General features: G+C 49.4%; 1 protein-coding gene across 3 annotated transcripts; it reads left to right on the top strand.

Annotated features, from left to right (window-relative positions):
* The first annotated feature begins 70 nt into the window (after positions 1-70).
* cep131 (centrosomal protein 131) lies at positions 71-12,668 on the top strand. 3 transcript variants are annotated; one of them, XM_029836911.1, is made up of 31 exons: positions 73-215; positions 698-756; positions 1,011-1,207; positions 1,289-1,383; positions 2,670-2,781; positions 2,875-3,002; positions 3,898-4,002; positions 4,094-4,273; positions 4,351-4,468; positions 4,549-4,665; positions 4,783-4,945; positions 5,037-5,131; positions 5,402-5,515; positions 5,776-5,953; positions 6,082-6,179; positions 6,269-6,448; positions 6,573-6,764; positions 6,835-6,966; positions 7,044-7,169; positions 7,243-7,359; positions 7,539-7,568; positions 7,862-7,964; positions 8,043-8,244; positions 8,496-8,603; positions 8,767-8,884; positions 8,959-9,033; positions 9,466-9,608; positions 9,814-9,991; positions 10,066-10,262; positions 10,710-10,770; positions 10,850-12,668. In XM_029836911.1, the coding sequence occupies exons 3-31, from the start codon at positions 1,022-1,024 to the stop codon at positions 10,934-10,936; spliced, it is 3,738 nt and encodes a 1,245-aa protein (XP_029692771.1). In that variant the 5' UTR covers positions 73-215; positions 698-756; positions 1,011-1,021; the 3' UTR covers positions 10,937-12,668. The 3 variants fall into 3 exon arrangements, with proteins under 3 accessions (XP_029692769.1, XP_011605325.2, XP_029692771.1); XM_029836909.1 differs by lacking the exon at positions 698-756 and having other exon boundaries at positions 71-215; XM_011607023.2 differs by lacking the exons at positions 698-756; positions 7,539-7,568 and having other exon boundaries at positions 72-215.
* The last annotated feature ends 497 nt before the right edge of the window (positions 12,669-13,165 follow it).

The raw sequence follows: 13,165 nt of genomic DNA, 5'->3' as shown, positions 1-13,165 counted from the left end.
GCGTCGGACCAATCAGAGACAAGGAAAGGGACGCTGATTGTTCTCCACCAATCACAGACGTCCGAGGGCGGAGCTTAACTTCTGATTTATTTATTTTTTTTCCCTGGGAGTTCAGTGGCTCCTCGTATTTTGTCCGCTCTCGTATTTGTGTTTGGAATTAAAACGAGCGAAATTACCGCGGAGCTCGTCCGTGATGGTGCCGCTCAGCTTCTGATGTAAGTATTCAACGCCCAGTTCTGTCCCTGCCCGACAGAGGTTTGCACTATCGCCATAGAGACGTTAAAAACCATCATTTCAATGATTACGACGTTTCTATCCTCTCGTTAAAAATCGACCCAACGGTGAGAATTTGGCAGCGCGAGTGCGCGACTGCTGGGAAAGACGGTTAAAATAAGGCGGTTTTTTTTCGGGAAACTTCCAAGAGGATATCGATTTTGGTCAGACTTCGCATCCCGATGCGCACCGCTCGGGAATGGTCCCCACAACCGCTACGGTGAAATGAATAGTTTCCGTTAGCGGCTTCGTAATAACGAGTGATGTTGAATTGCGAACGTATTGGCGAAAGCGGACGCGCGCACGCAGCGGGCCGCTATTTCGATCGCACGCCTCGAACTTGCGCCGGGTTTCCGTCCGAAGTGGCGATGTAAAGAGGAATTTATCTGTGTTTTTTTCCCCCCTGACTCTGGCGCAACGTTAGCAGTCGGAGCTAATGTCCACCTGCGGCCGCGCGGTGACGTCATCGCGAGAAAGCGAAAGGTGCGTGATTAGTTTGGCAACAGAAGGGTGATATTGTAACCAATTAACCAGGGTCATGAAAATCTGGTGGTGATTAAAGTCTGTCAGACAGAATCTTTAACCGCGTTCCTTCTGATGGTCTGTCCCAGCTGGAGAAAAACACTGACTTGTGTTGTGGGTTGCCATTGGAGACCAAACAGCCAAGACTTCCTCAGTTGTTCTGCTTCTGTAATGAATCCCTAAGCCGGTGTCTGATCTGTTTCACCCTGTTCCAGATTTCCTGAGGATGCATACCGCTCGTAGCCCTTCCTCCATCCCGACAGGTGTCCCAGGAGATGCCCTGGACCTCATCCTGTCAGGCTCCCAGCTCTCTATAGCCAAGCGACCCAGCAGCGCGTCGCCGGGGAAATACTTCTCTCGATCTGTGTCGGTGTCTGTGGCGAGCGAAAGCAGAGGAAAACGCAACACACTGGTGAGGGGCGCCCAGCAAAATCCCAATAGCTAAGACGATGAAGTCGACTGTATCAGCATAACGAGATGCTTTCACCAACAGACCGATGCTGGCTTTGGAGGATCCCGCTCCATCAAGAACCTTCGACGATCTAACAGCACCACTCAAGTCAGTCAGCAGACCATCATCGGTTTAAGGTACATAATATGGGACAAGAGTCTTGGTTTCCCCATCACTGACATGGATGTTCTGCATGTTGCACAGAAGATCTTTGCAGATCGTGAGGAGACCTATATAACCTATATAACAGCACAAATGTGACCGCAGCTTTCGTCAGTGAGAAAGACGAGCGTTAACTAAACGGCGTGAGTCAGACGCGGCTGTGTCATCAGAAGGAATCCGTGTTGTTCATCTGGCCCGCTCAAACCAGGCTGCTGCTCTTTGCCGAGCAACAGCTGGCAGCCCTGGAGCTGCAGCAGCTCAAACAATGGAACACGCAGTGTGCCAGCTCTAGCTTGATAAAGAGTTGAGGGAAACCAGGCGACTGTTGCTAGGGTTGTGGGGGTGCAAATGCTTGTTTTGTCTCAGGTTAAAGGGGGGAGGGCCTGGGCCTTGAGGTCAGGTTACCCCCATTCCCCCACCCACTCGCAGTCACCGCCAGTAGGAGAAAGGAAAAATGTGCGTGTGCACGTTCTTGTTCTATTGTCTGGCAGCTGCCACCAATGCCCCTCCCCTCACTGAATAAAATGATGCTGCGCGGAGGGGCTTTAAGTTTAAATACCCCCCCCGTGTCTGTGAGTCTTTGAGGGCACTCACTGGATCACTCTGAACTTCTCCACCCCTGCAACCCCCTCATTTCTGTACTGCGCAGCAAAAAGTGGAGGAATGTCCAGCCTGAATGGTGCTGTCAGATTGCTTTTCATTAAGCCAGCTGGCTGCCCCCCCCCCTAAAGATACACACACTCTTTTACATAGTTTACCAGACAGGAACAGCCTCCACAGCACAGGCTGGAACCCAGATACCAGCAGAGGCCAGGCCAGACTGGAGGTCAGCACACATCTGCTTTGCAGGCTGGAGGATCTGTGTTTCAGGCCGTTTGAAGGATGAGCGAGAGGCCACTGGGATCAACACATGCGCACACATTTACATTAAGTCCTTTTCGGAGTTCCCCCGAGCAGAGGATCAGCTGCCAAATGCCAAATTCCAGCACTGAGGCAGGACAGGAAAGAAGAAGTAGAGGAGCATATTTAAACCTGTAACTGCTGCTTATTGGGAGTTGTTTGTCTCTGTTGTGCTTTAACGATACTTTTAAAAGGAGGATCAGTTAGAAATACATTTTCGCATACAGTTCATCAGTCTTGAAAAGACAGGTGTCATCTTTTCTAGGTTTTTAATAGACTAATGCCGTTGGTGCTTTCCTGTTGTGGGTTTTATTTTGTTGCTGTGGTCCCTTTTGTTAAAAAAACCTTTTTGTGCGTGCAGTGAGGATCAAAATGAGGACAGCCTGCCTCTGTACGACAGCAGCTCCGATGGAAACAAGAAAGTCTCCAGCCTTGGCAAGATGTCTCCAGACAGAACCACATGGAACATCCTGGTACTTCCATCATCCAGACTCTCTTCGTCACGTCACGTGTGGCTTCATACGTCCTTCATCGTTATCTGTTTATATTGAATCTGCGTGTGATAGGATGATCAGCCCAGAGTTTTCTCCCTCCACTCGAGCTCCCACAGCACTGGCAGCATGGACTCCCCCACCAGCTTGACCAAAAGAGAGCCCACCATCACTCTGGCTGCTTCTTTCACTGCTAACAACAGGTAGGCAGCATCTTCATCCACTTTCTCACATCCAGTGTAATCCAGACTATAGCCAGGATCTATGTGTGAGCACAAATGGTTCCATTTTTTTGAATCAGGGATAAAAATTTGCTGGTTCAGAATGACCTTCATACAAAACAGGCGCATTAGGAGAGCAAGACACACACCCCTGAAAGTTTCCGAGAATCTCCAGACTATCCGGTTGTGTGATTAAAGTGTGAAAGAGATGGTTCTGGTCTAGTCCTCCCTGAATTCTCTCTATATGCACGCGCATATAGATGAGAACAGGTTTTGCCATCGGCCCTTAGACTTCTTGCACGGCAGCATTCAGGATGTGTAGCTGCTGTTCATGTTTCATACCTGTTGATCACAGTGGCTGATAGGGCCTTCAGGAATTCCACCCACACACTGACACTTTCTCTTCCAGGCAAATGTAACAGAAGCGTCTGAGATGTCCACTCTCTGTTACTCTCATGTCTGGAAGGGGCTGCTGTGAAAAATGGCCTTAGCCTCACTGGAAAACATCTCAAATTCAGGGATGGATTACCAAAAGGGCCCACTGGGTCGGGGGCCCTGAAGAATGAGCTTTATTGTGAACTGGTTGTTACACAAGGGGCCCCTCTGAAATGACACGGGTTATGTGATGATGCCCAACCTAAATCTTACATATCTAAACATCAATCTGTCTATAGGCCGAGTTGAGGAATGCTCGGAATGTTAAAGGTTATGTCAGATAACCTGCGATGACTAAGGAAAATAAATCTTTTCTGATGTGAATTAAAGCCGATTTTGTTTTACTGGGCTTTGTGTGTGTGTGTGCGTGTGCGTGTGTGTGTGTGTGTGTGTGTGTGTAGCTACGGATGCTACGAACAGTCACTGAACCTTTTCTTTTTAGGAGTAACAAGGGAGCAGTGGGGAACTCCGTCACAACCATCTTACACAACAACTATTCAGAGAAGCCGCTCACGCCTAAGAGCTCCAACCAGAGGCCGTCGTTTAAGTACGTCCTGAAAGACCCCGACATGGTCTGATCCATGTGTTTTATCAGTTTGATATTGATTGACAATTTTACATGTTGATGCTTCTTTTAGCAACATTCTGAAAGCTACAGTGAATGACGAGGCATCACTTGAAAGCGGCTCCCTGACAAAGTCCCAGAAGAATTTTTCTTCGGTTTCCTCGCCCTCAAACAACCGATCACCGGTGACGACCCAGCGCAGGAGCCCCGTTGCCACGCGGAGACGGGAGGCCACTGAAGAGGAGGCCGAGAGGTCCGATCTACCAGTGTCTGTTTTTACTCTGCCGCTGGTGCTAATGGTGTCTCAAAGCAGTTGTTTTATGTGCGAAGGTTTATCCAGCAGGTGAACCAGGCAGCAGTTACAATCCAGCGTTGGTACCGACGTCACTCCCAAAGACAGCACGTTAACCAGACAGTCCTCAAACGCATCCTTGCTAGTAAGAAAAAGGTATCCATGTCTACAGGCTGGTTTGGTTTGATGTTTGATCCAGATTCTTTACCAGATTAAGGTTCTTTTTGGCTTTTCAGGAGTGGGAGGAGAAATCCATACAAGAGAGTCACCTGGAGCATCCAAAGAAAAAGGCCGAGAACAGAAAACGGATTCATGAAGGGAAAGCTCGTCCGACTCATCTCACAGGCTTCCAGGTGACATTCAGCAGATTCCGTAACTTACCTAGAAATTATGATGTATGTAACATTGAGTAATAAAACCATCAATAACTGCAACGCTGCCATTTGTCTCCCCCTGGTGTTGGGTTACAGGAACTGCAGCACAGACGGGTCCAGCCTGTCGCTGAGGTGGGACAGGGGGGCTCTGCTGGTGGACACAGAAAGCCTCTCAGGACGTCCTGCACCAGCAGAAGTCCGAGTTCCCTTAGCAACAATGGGCCGATGTCACCCACAGATTTAAAAACTAAGAATTTGGGTCTGTACCTGTGATCTAATGCGATGAAATGATCTCTTGCCTTTAACAGAAAGCAAGTGTATACAAGTTGTATTTTTACTTATTTCTGCAGATTCCAATTTGAACGTTGTTGCAGATTTTGGTGAACTGAGCTTCAGAGCTGTTTCCCCTGTGTCGCCTAATAACAGAAGCGCTCAGAGTTCTCAGGTGAATCTTGCAGTTCTACCTGCTTCATAGCCCTTCAAACTTCTGTTTCTGATTTCTTTGTGGTTTGTGGTTACCAGAGACACCACTGTATTGGTTTAGGTCATGTCTTTCCAAGAGACACATTGTCCTGTTCTTCGAGGACTGTTTCCAAAGGGTTCCTCCTCTTTTTGCTTTCATTTTGTTTAAAAAGGATTTTGATAGAATCAATGTATTAAGTGTGGGTTTCTTTTCCTTCCTGCTCAGTATTAACATTTTGCTTTTCCCTTCAAGGATCAGGACCGAGCACACGTAGATGTCTGCCTGGAGCAGCAGCCACACCGAGACGGCAGCAGGAAGCCGCTGCGTAAAGAAAAAACCCGTCCGGCTCGTCTAACCACCACGCAGGTGAACACCACCCCTCAACTGTGTCGAAAATCAAATCACATGAAATCTTGGGTGACATGGTCACTTTTCAGTCGCTCAGTAGTCCAAGAAATGTGTGTCAACATGCAAATGATCCCCTTAAAATCTCTAAAAGAAGGTCATTAATTATTCTTGTCTGCGTAGATATTAAACCCCCATTGTGTGCAGATCATGTCTGGACTGAAGGGATATTGATCAACTCACATGTCTTTATACTGAAGTGTCTCTGGTGGCTTTAACAGGAGGTGCAGGTGAACCAAATTCAGCGGTGTTCTGAAGGCCAGCCTGTAGCTGAGGCGGAGGTGGAAAGCGTGAGACAGAAGAGCATTGTTGGGCGTAAGAAACTGCCCAGGAAAAGCGCTGGGTCATCCAGCCACAATAGCCTGCTGTCTCCCACAGATGTGAAAGCTAAAAATACCGGTCAGCAAGTTTAATCCCTAATTCTGTTGTAATGTGAAAAGCAAGGTCTTCTTTTCCAGGCCAAAGCGGCACTTTTGACATATAATTAGGCTCTTCGCTTGCCTGCTGAAACTAAGAAATGTTTTCAGACTTCAACCTCAACATAGTGGAGGAGGGAGGGGACTTCCCTGGTTTCAGAGCGGTTTCTCCTGCTTCGTCCAACTGCAGAGGTTCCCAGTGTTCCCAGGTAAGAGATTATCATCACTGGTCCCTTCTGCCTGGGCAAAACGTCAGAGTGCTCAGTGCAGGTGCATTTGTGTTGCTTTGGTGATTCAGGAGATTCTCCAGAGGTCAGTGAGTGTTGAGGACCAGCGGCAGGGGCTGTCGACCAGCAGGCCTCAGTCGAAGACCACCCTCAACGAACTGTTAGACACCCTGAAGCTGCTGGAAGAGGAGCCCCAGAGGCTGTCAGCTCCAAAGTGTTACCGCAAAGAGAAATACGCCTGGATAGATGAGGTGAGACTTTCCCGTCCGTCATGTTACATCCTGATTTCATATTTAGATTTATACTCGCAAAGTTAAACAAACAAATATTTATTTCAAGCAGACTAAAAACCTTAGCTACGTTGTGTCATTCAAGGATGGAGACGCCACCTCTTTGACCACCGACAACGTGGAGCATCACGGTCAGCTGAGTCACCACCCTGCACTGCCAGATGGGGGCGCACTGCTCTCTGATGCCAAATTGCAGAGCATCATGAGCTTCCTGGATGAGATGGAGAAGTCTGAGCAGGAGAGGCCACGCTCTGTCACGCTAGGGTCCCACAGAGCGGTTCGTGGTGACGTTATCATCCTGCTGATATAACACACACAGAGACTTATTTTACATTTCATTTTCCTAGCTGTCAGAAGAGGAGTTGCCTTGCAGTGAACCTGCATCCGCGACCGCCGCTGAGGTCAGCAACTCCATGATGAGACTAAAGCTGGAGCTGGAAGATAAGAGGCGAGCCATCAGCATGCTACAGACCGCACTGGTGGGAGAAGAGACTTGCGTGGAGGTGTTCGGTCCTGCTCGCCGCTGTAGGTGACGGCGCTTCTTTTTCCCCCTCAGGCCCAACAGAAGGAGCTGACATTGAAACACGAGAAGGAGAAAGAGAAGGAGCTGAGCAGGAAGTTCCAGCTGCAGAAAGAACAATATGAGAGCACCATTCAGAGGCAGCTCACATTCATCGATCAGGTAGGAAGACACGGGCAGATCTGAGCCGCTTCGGTCTTCCGTCCCGTCTGAGACTTGTGTCCTGTCTGTGCAGCTCATCCATGACAAAAAGGCTCTGAATGAGCGCTGTGAAGGTGTGGTGGGAGAACTGAAGCAGGTGGACCAGAAATACACCAAGAAAATGACGCAAATGCAGGAGCAGCATGAAATGGTGAGCAGCTGTGATCGCTCCTGGGAGGGTTTGAGGCTTCTCCTGCTCCGTCTCTAACGCAGCTGTCCTCTTGTCCATCAAAGCGCTGCTCCCGTTTAACTTGCTTCTGTTTGTGTTGTCACTTCTCTTCTTCTCTGTCCTCGTTTGCCCCTTTTTTTTTTTTTTTTCTTGGCTTGCAGGTGTGGCAAATTCTGGGTCCCTTGTGTGAGGTAACTTTTCTTGCGTAACCTCATCTTCTTCGACACGATCATGCATCTCATTCTCATTCGGACATTGTTGCTTCTTTCCATTTTTCTGTCCCTCACGTCTTCTGTTGGACAGTCTGTCTGCATGTGAGTCCTGCAACTTTTTAAGTCCCAGATCTAAAGCCTAAATTCATCTAACTACATAAGCTACTCATCTTTGTCTAATCTGTGTGGCATCATTCACCGCTCCTCAGATTCACGTCACCATGGCACAAATTACAGCCGTTTACCCACCACTAACTTCTCTCCTACTGCAGGAAATCAAAAAACTTAAGGAACTGATGAGCGCCACGGAGAAGATCCGCAAGGAGAAATGGATGGACGACAAAACTAGGAAGATTAAAGAAATGACAGTGAAAGGTGAATGAACGTGCACTTCCGGGGCTTTTGTGTGAGTCTGAACACCAGCTTTACTGTTTCTTGGTCTCGCCGTCTCAGGTCTGGAACCAGAGATCCAGAAGCTGATTTCAAAGCACAAACAGGACCTGAAGAACCTTCGGATGCTGCATGAGACCGAGCTGCAGCAGGCAGACGAGCGCGCCGCCCAGCGCTACGTCCAGCAGCGTGAGGACCTCCGGCAGCAGCTGGAGAAGGAGAAGGAGGAGCTGCGCCAGAGGGAGCATGAGCTAGCCAAACAGAGGCAAGCTAACAAGCTGGCGCTATACTCCACTCTGCTCAGTCTTGTCTGTCAGTGCTGTTGTTCCACACTGACTGGTAAAGATCAGAAGGGGAAGATAACCCCCCTAAATTTGATGTCTGAATTAACTTTCACGACGTTTTGCACCAAGAAAGGTTGTGCTTTTCCGGAACGACCTCGTAGATTTAATCTTTGGCTGTAGGTCCTGGCCCGTCAAGGTTTGTCTTAGTATTTATTGCTTCCATGTTTTCTAGATATGAGAAGCAGCTCCAGGAGGAAGAGGTCTCCCTGCAGCAGCAGAGGAGTAGACTCTACAAGGAGCTGGCAGAGGAGAAGGAGAATCTGGCCCAGCTTGCATCAAGGTGAGGTCAAAGGTCACCTGTGGGATTCTTTGTTGGGTTTGCTCGATCATCCATAACATGTGGCTCCTTTAAGATCATCTGGAGAATAGGTGACATTTAGAAGAACTGCTGAAAGTATGAATGAGTTCTCTTTCGGAAGATCTCTGTCTTGTCGGACCCACAGGCAGCGGTCTGAACTGGATGAGCTGCGACGGCAGCTGCAGGACAATAGCGCGCTGGCTGGACGAGCTCTCAGGGAAGAGCTGGAAAAGGCCAGAGAGGAGCAGGAGAGGAGACACCAGGTGAAGCAGAGCCTCATCACTCCTCTGCCCTGCTGTCACTGCTGTGGCTCATCCTGGCTTCTGTGTGTGGACAGGTGGAGCTGAAAACCTTACAGGAGCGCCTGGACATCGACAAACAGCTCTGGGAGGAAAACTACAAGAAAAAAGAGGTTTGTTACATTCATGTGCACAGCTTTTATACACGTCTGGGTTCAGTGGAGGGTAGAGGTCCGTATCAGAGCCGCTGGGTCACGTTCCTGAGGACCCGTGTGGAGTTTCGGGTGCAGCTCTTCCAAATAAAAGGGACAAATGTCAGGAGGAAATGTTTCCTTCCATTATGTGTGGCAAAGTAAGAGGCTGGCAGATGTCCAGCTCTGGAGGGAGAGGCACCCGTGGGTGGAGATGCTGATCAGTGATCCAAAAAGGAACCAGCTTCACAGGAAATGTTAACCAGCTGAAAACGAATGATGCGGACCTGATTCTCTGGGCTGGAGATGAAAGGATTTAAGATTAATGATTACCCTTTTCCGTTAAACATTTTCTAGATTCATCGTTTAACAAAGCAGCGTTTCATTAGTCCAGTTGTGCGCGTGCGTCCGCAGGAAGTGTGGCTGCTGACCCGCGAGCGCGAGCTGAAAGAAGATCTGCGGCGCCAACGGGACAAAGAGATCGAGCTCGCCATCTTTACCCTGGAGGAGGAGACCAGCAAAGACAAAGCGGAGTGTGAGAGGGCAGCCGACAACAGGTGTGTGTCCGTGCGCACGAACACACAGATGCGCTGAGCCCTTTTTAAAATGATGTCGTCACAGGTCTGGAAAAGAAAATACGAATTTATGAGACGCAAATGTTGAAGTCAACTCAGAATTGAGATTTTAGGGGAGCCTTTCTGTTTGAATTTGTTGTTAATAACTCCAAAAGACTAATCTGCAGCCTCCACACGTTGTTGTCAGGGTGAAACGTGTCAGGGACAAATACGCAGCTGAGCTGAGGGAGTTGGAAGAGTCGGAGAGAGCCGCTGTGGAGAAGCAACAGGAGCTGAGGAGGCAACAGGTGGAGATGGAGGCGGAGCTTATCAGACTGCAGGCGGTGCTGAGGCAGAAAGAGGAGGAGACTAAAGATACCACCCAGGTAAGAAGAAGAACACATTAACTTGGAGAAACACGGTCTTGAAAAAAGAGAAAAGCAATGATTTGAACTCTAAGGAAAGGGACAAGCTGCTGGAGGAGCGCCGCAGCCTGGCCGAGGTCGTACGGCAGGAGTTTGCCGACCAGTTGGTGAGAACGGATGAGGAGAATCGCAGGATGAAGGTGGAGGTGTCAGAAGTTCGAGCGAGGCTGCGACTGGAGGTGGAGAGAATCACCAAAGAGAAGGAAGAGGAGCTGGCTGAAGTCCACCAACGGTGAGAGACGGACTTCCAGATGGTGTGTGTGTGTGTGGGGGGGTGACACTGTATCTTTATGTCTATTCAATCTTTGAATAGATAAAACGTGATAAAACATGCAAAGATCCAAAGGCATGAGGTGAAATGGTTGCTATAACAAGCCCACGGCTTAACTTTAACTGTCAGTTATTAAACTAGCAGCTGTCATCGAAGATCAGGCAGCAGATTTACCGTTTTCACACTGAGAAACCGGCCAAGGAGCTGAAGACGCCACAGACGTGTTGTAGCTGCTTGTCTTTAAACGTCACTAAAAAAAGGTCAAGCAACAATAGGAGGAGGAGAAAACGCCATCTGTTGTATTTGTGGATGACAATTTTTAAAATCGCTGAAATCTGCACGGTCAAGATGCTGGATCCTTTTAGGAATGAATCCCATTGACTCCCTGCCTCTTGTCTGCTCGGCTAGAGTCAAGGTGGCCATCTTGAAGAAGGAGGAAGTGGTCAGTAATCTGCGGAGGCAGCACGAGGTGAGACGCCCGCCGCTCTTCCTGGCCCGTCTCTGCCGAGCGGGCCGACAGGTGTAAACGTGTTTCTGCCCTCTGATAGGCGGCGCTGAAGAGAGCGGAGCACCTGGAGGCCCTGTGGGAGGAGCAGAGGAAGCAGCTGCTGCAGAAGGGGCTGACAGGAATCTGACGGGACCCCCCCCCCCCTCACCCCTAACCCCCGAGGCAAGACTGAACCTGCTGAAGAAAGCGACTGAACTTTGCCCTACCTCGTTTGAATGACGCGAAGCGGCGGTGGGGTACGAAGGACGCTCCGCTGATCTAGAGAAGAGCTGCTGTAGCTCCTGTGCCCCCCCCCCTCCTGCCCCGTCTGCACCGCCTGAGAGGAGGAATGCCTCCATGTTCCCTACAGAGCTGCCACAGAACACTTCCAGATGTGTCTGAAGCCAGTCATTGGGAGGGGCCGGGCCAGAACAGACCCAGCGGACCACTACTCATGGTTATGTTAACTGTTTGAGCCGTGACGTTAGTGCCCCCCCCCCCACCACCACCACCACCCCCGGCTCTGTGAGCAGCTCTGGACAGTTAAATGGTTGAAGGATGTTGTTTGAACGAGTCTGAATGTGGAACCCGAAGGAAGAAGTGAGAGACGAGACACCGGACGTCTGAGGTCAAAGATGGACGGTGCAGCTTTGAACGTTGGCGAGCGTGAGGAGGGAGGGAGGGAGGGAGGGAGGGAGGCGGCGTCGGGCCGGAGAAAGAATGTACAAGAAAATGTTTCCAGGATTAGGAAGGTAGAGCTGGGACAGAGCAGGCGGGAGGAGGGTTCAGCAGACATGTGACAGGCCCAAACCCTGTTTTCACTGTGAGGACACGGACGCTCAAATGAAGTATGGAGGCTCCTGAACGGGCTTTATGATGATTTAAACAAATGTTCTTGGTTCTTTGTGTTTAAAACAATGCTGAAGTCTGCCCCCCCCCCTCACCCCACGGACACAGGAAGTCTTTGTGGGTTAAGATTTCAGGTAGGCAGCCCGAGTCGGTGAGGTGTGGAGGGGCCGGAGCAGCCGAAACTTTAAACCTGGAAGCGAAGCCTTTTATTCAGATGCTGCCATCGCTTCGTATTTATCGGGGAGGGGGTTGTTATTTATTTATTTTTCCCAGTTTAGTACTTTAGCATGCTCCGTTTGTCATCAGTTTTCCAGAAGGGCTGAACTTTTGACTCCTTTGTGAGGAGACGGTGAGACTTCACGTCACGTTTAGGTGGTTAAACTAGAGTTGGTTGGCGCTTCTGTCCCAGCTGCACTGTCAAGGTCACCTTTGCTGCTAAAACCTAACTTTCTCTCTCAATAAATGTACTTGGTTCTTTGGTTATTTTACTCTGAATTGGGCTTCACTCATAATTAAGCGGGAGCTTTACTTCGGGGGGGTGGAGGTGTCGATCCATTAGAGGCTCCGCGAGAGTCAGAAGTTACGCCAAAGTGTCGAATTTTTGACAAAAGCCCGATGGGAGTGGGAGAAATGTCCCCATTTATAAAGAAATGTAGAAATAAACAAGCTTGGAAGGAAGAAGGAAGGTGCCGACAGGAAGACCTTCACGCTCACGACGAGCGCCCCGCTGCTGAGGGGGGGGGGGGGGGGGCGTTAATGCCGTGAGCTGGCATTCCTCTCGCATGCCCGTCCCACAAGTGCCAGTAAGCTTGGCCTTTGTGTGCCGCCAGTCCTCCCAGTCTGACCCCACATGACTCTGCTGGTGTCACACAAACACCAGATGTGCCTTTTCCACTGTTTGTGTTGGTGTGAGTTCCAGCTCACACACACCCACACACACACACTGTGTTTTGGTCCAGTTTTTCTTGCTGACGCTATGACTGATGACTGATCTGATGGGAGAATAAAAAGCCGACTGTTGGGAAAACTCAGCTGTGCCCTTCGCCTCTGTTCACTGCAGATAAACACACATTTGTTTGTTTATGTACCGCCCCCCCTCACACACACACACACACAAATTCCCATCATCCCTCGCTGTTTCAGACCATCACTGCTGGTTTCGGATCAGTCCACTCTCCTTCCCTGTGGAATCTAAAACATCTGGTTTGAAGTCTGCAGTGATTTTAAGGCGACAGAGATTTGAACCGTAAACGTGACATAAGTAAGGATCTTTATTCATGATTTTGGTCCTCTGTTAAACTCTGATTGCGTTGTTATTTAATAATGGAGTGTAAGGAACGTCTTAGTTCCAGGCAGCGTGTGCTTGATGTTCAGGCTGTTCCTTCACTCCAACTATGTAGAAATGTTGCTTCCACCATAATTGTGGCGCCGTTCCTCCTTCATTGCTGACTGAGCGGAGGCCAAAACCACCTCTGGGATATTTGAGTCTTTACATCTGGAATTATGTCCACATCTGACCCACTTCTTC

This window comes from Takifugu rubripes, chromosome 1 (assembly GCF_901000725.2).
Source record: "Takifugu rubripes chromosome 1, fTakRub1.2, whole genome shotgun sequence".
NCBI classification, from domain to species: domain Eukaryota; kingdom Metazoa; phylum Chordata; class Actinopteri; order Tetraodontiformes; family Tetraodontidae; genus Takifugu; species Takifugu rubripes.
Note: the sequence above shows the minus strand (reverse complement) of the source record. Positions and strands in the feature narration are given on the sequence as shown.

Bases quoted from the DNA above. Each gene is read 5' to 3' on its own strand.
- cep131 (XM_029836909.1), top strand. From the start codon at position 1,022: ATGCATACCGCTCGTAGCCCTTCCTCCATCCCGACAGGTGTCCCAGGA. The intron at 4,666-4,782 runs GTGACATTCAGC...GTTGGGTTACAG, and splicing joins CTCATCTCACAGGCTTCCAG to GAACTGCAGCACAGACGGGT. The intron at 10,263-10,709 runs GTGAGAGACGGA...CTGCTCGGCTAG, and splicing joins CTGGCTGAAGTCCACCAACG to AGTCAAGGTGGCCATCTTGA.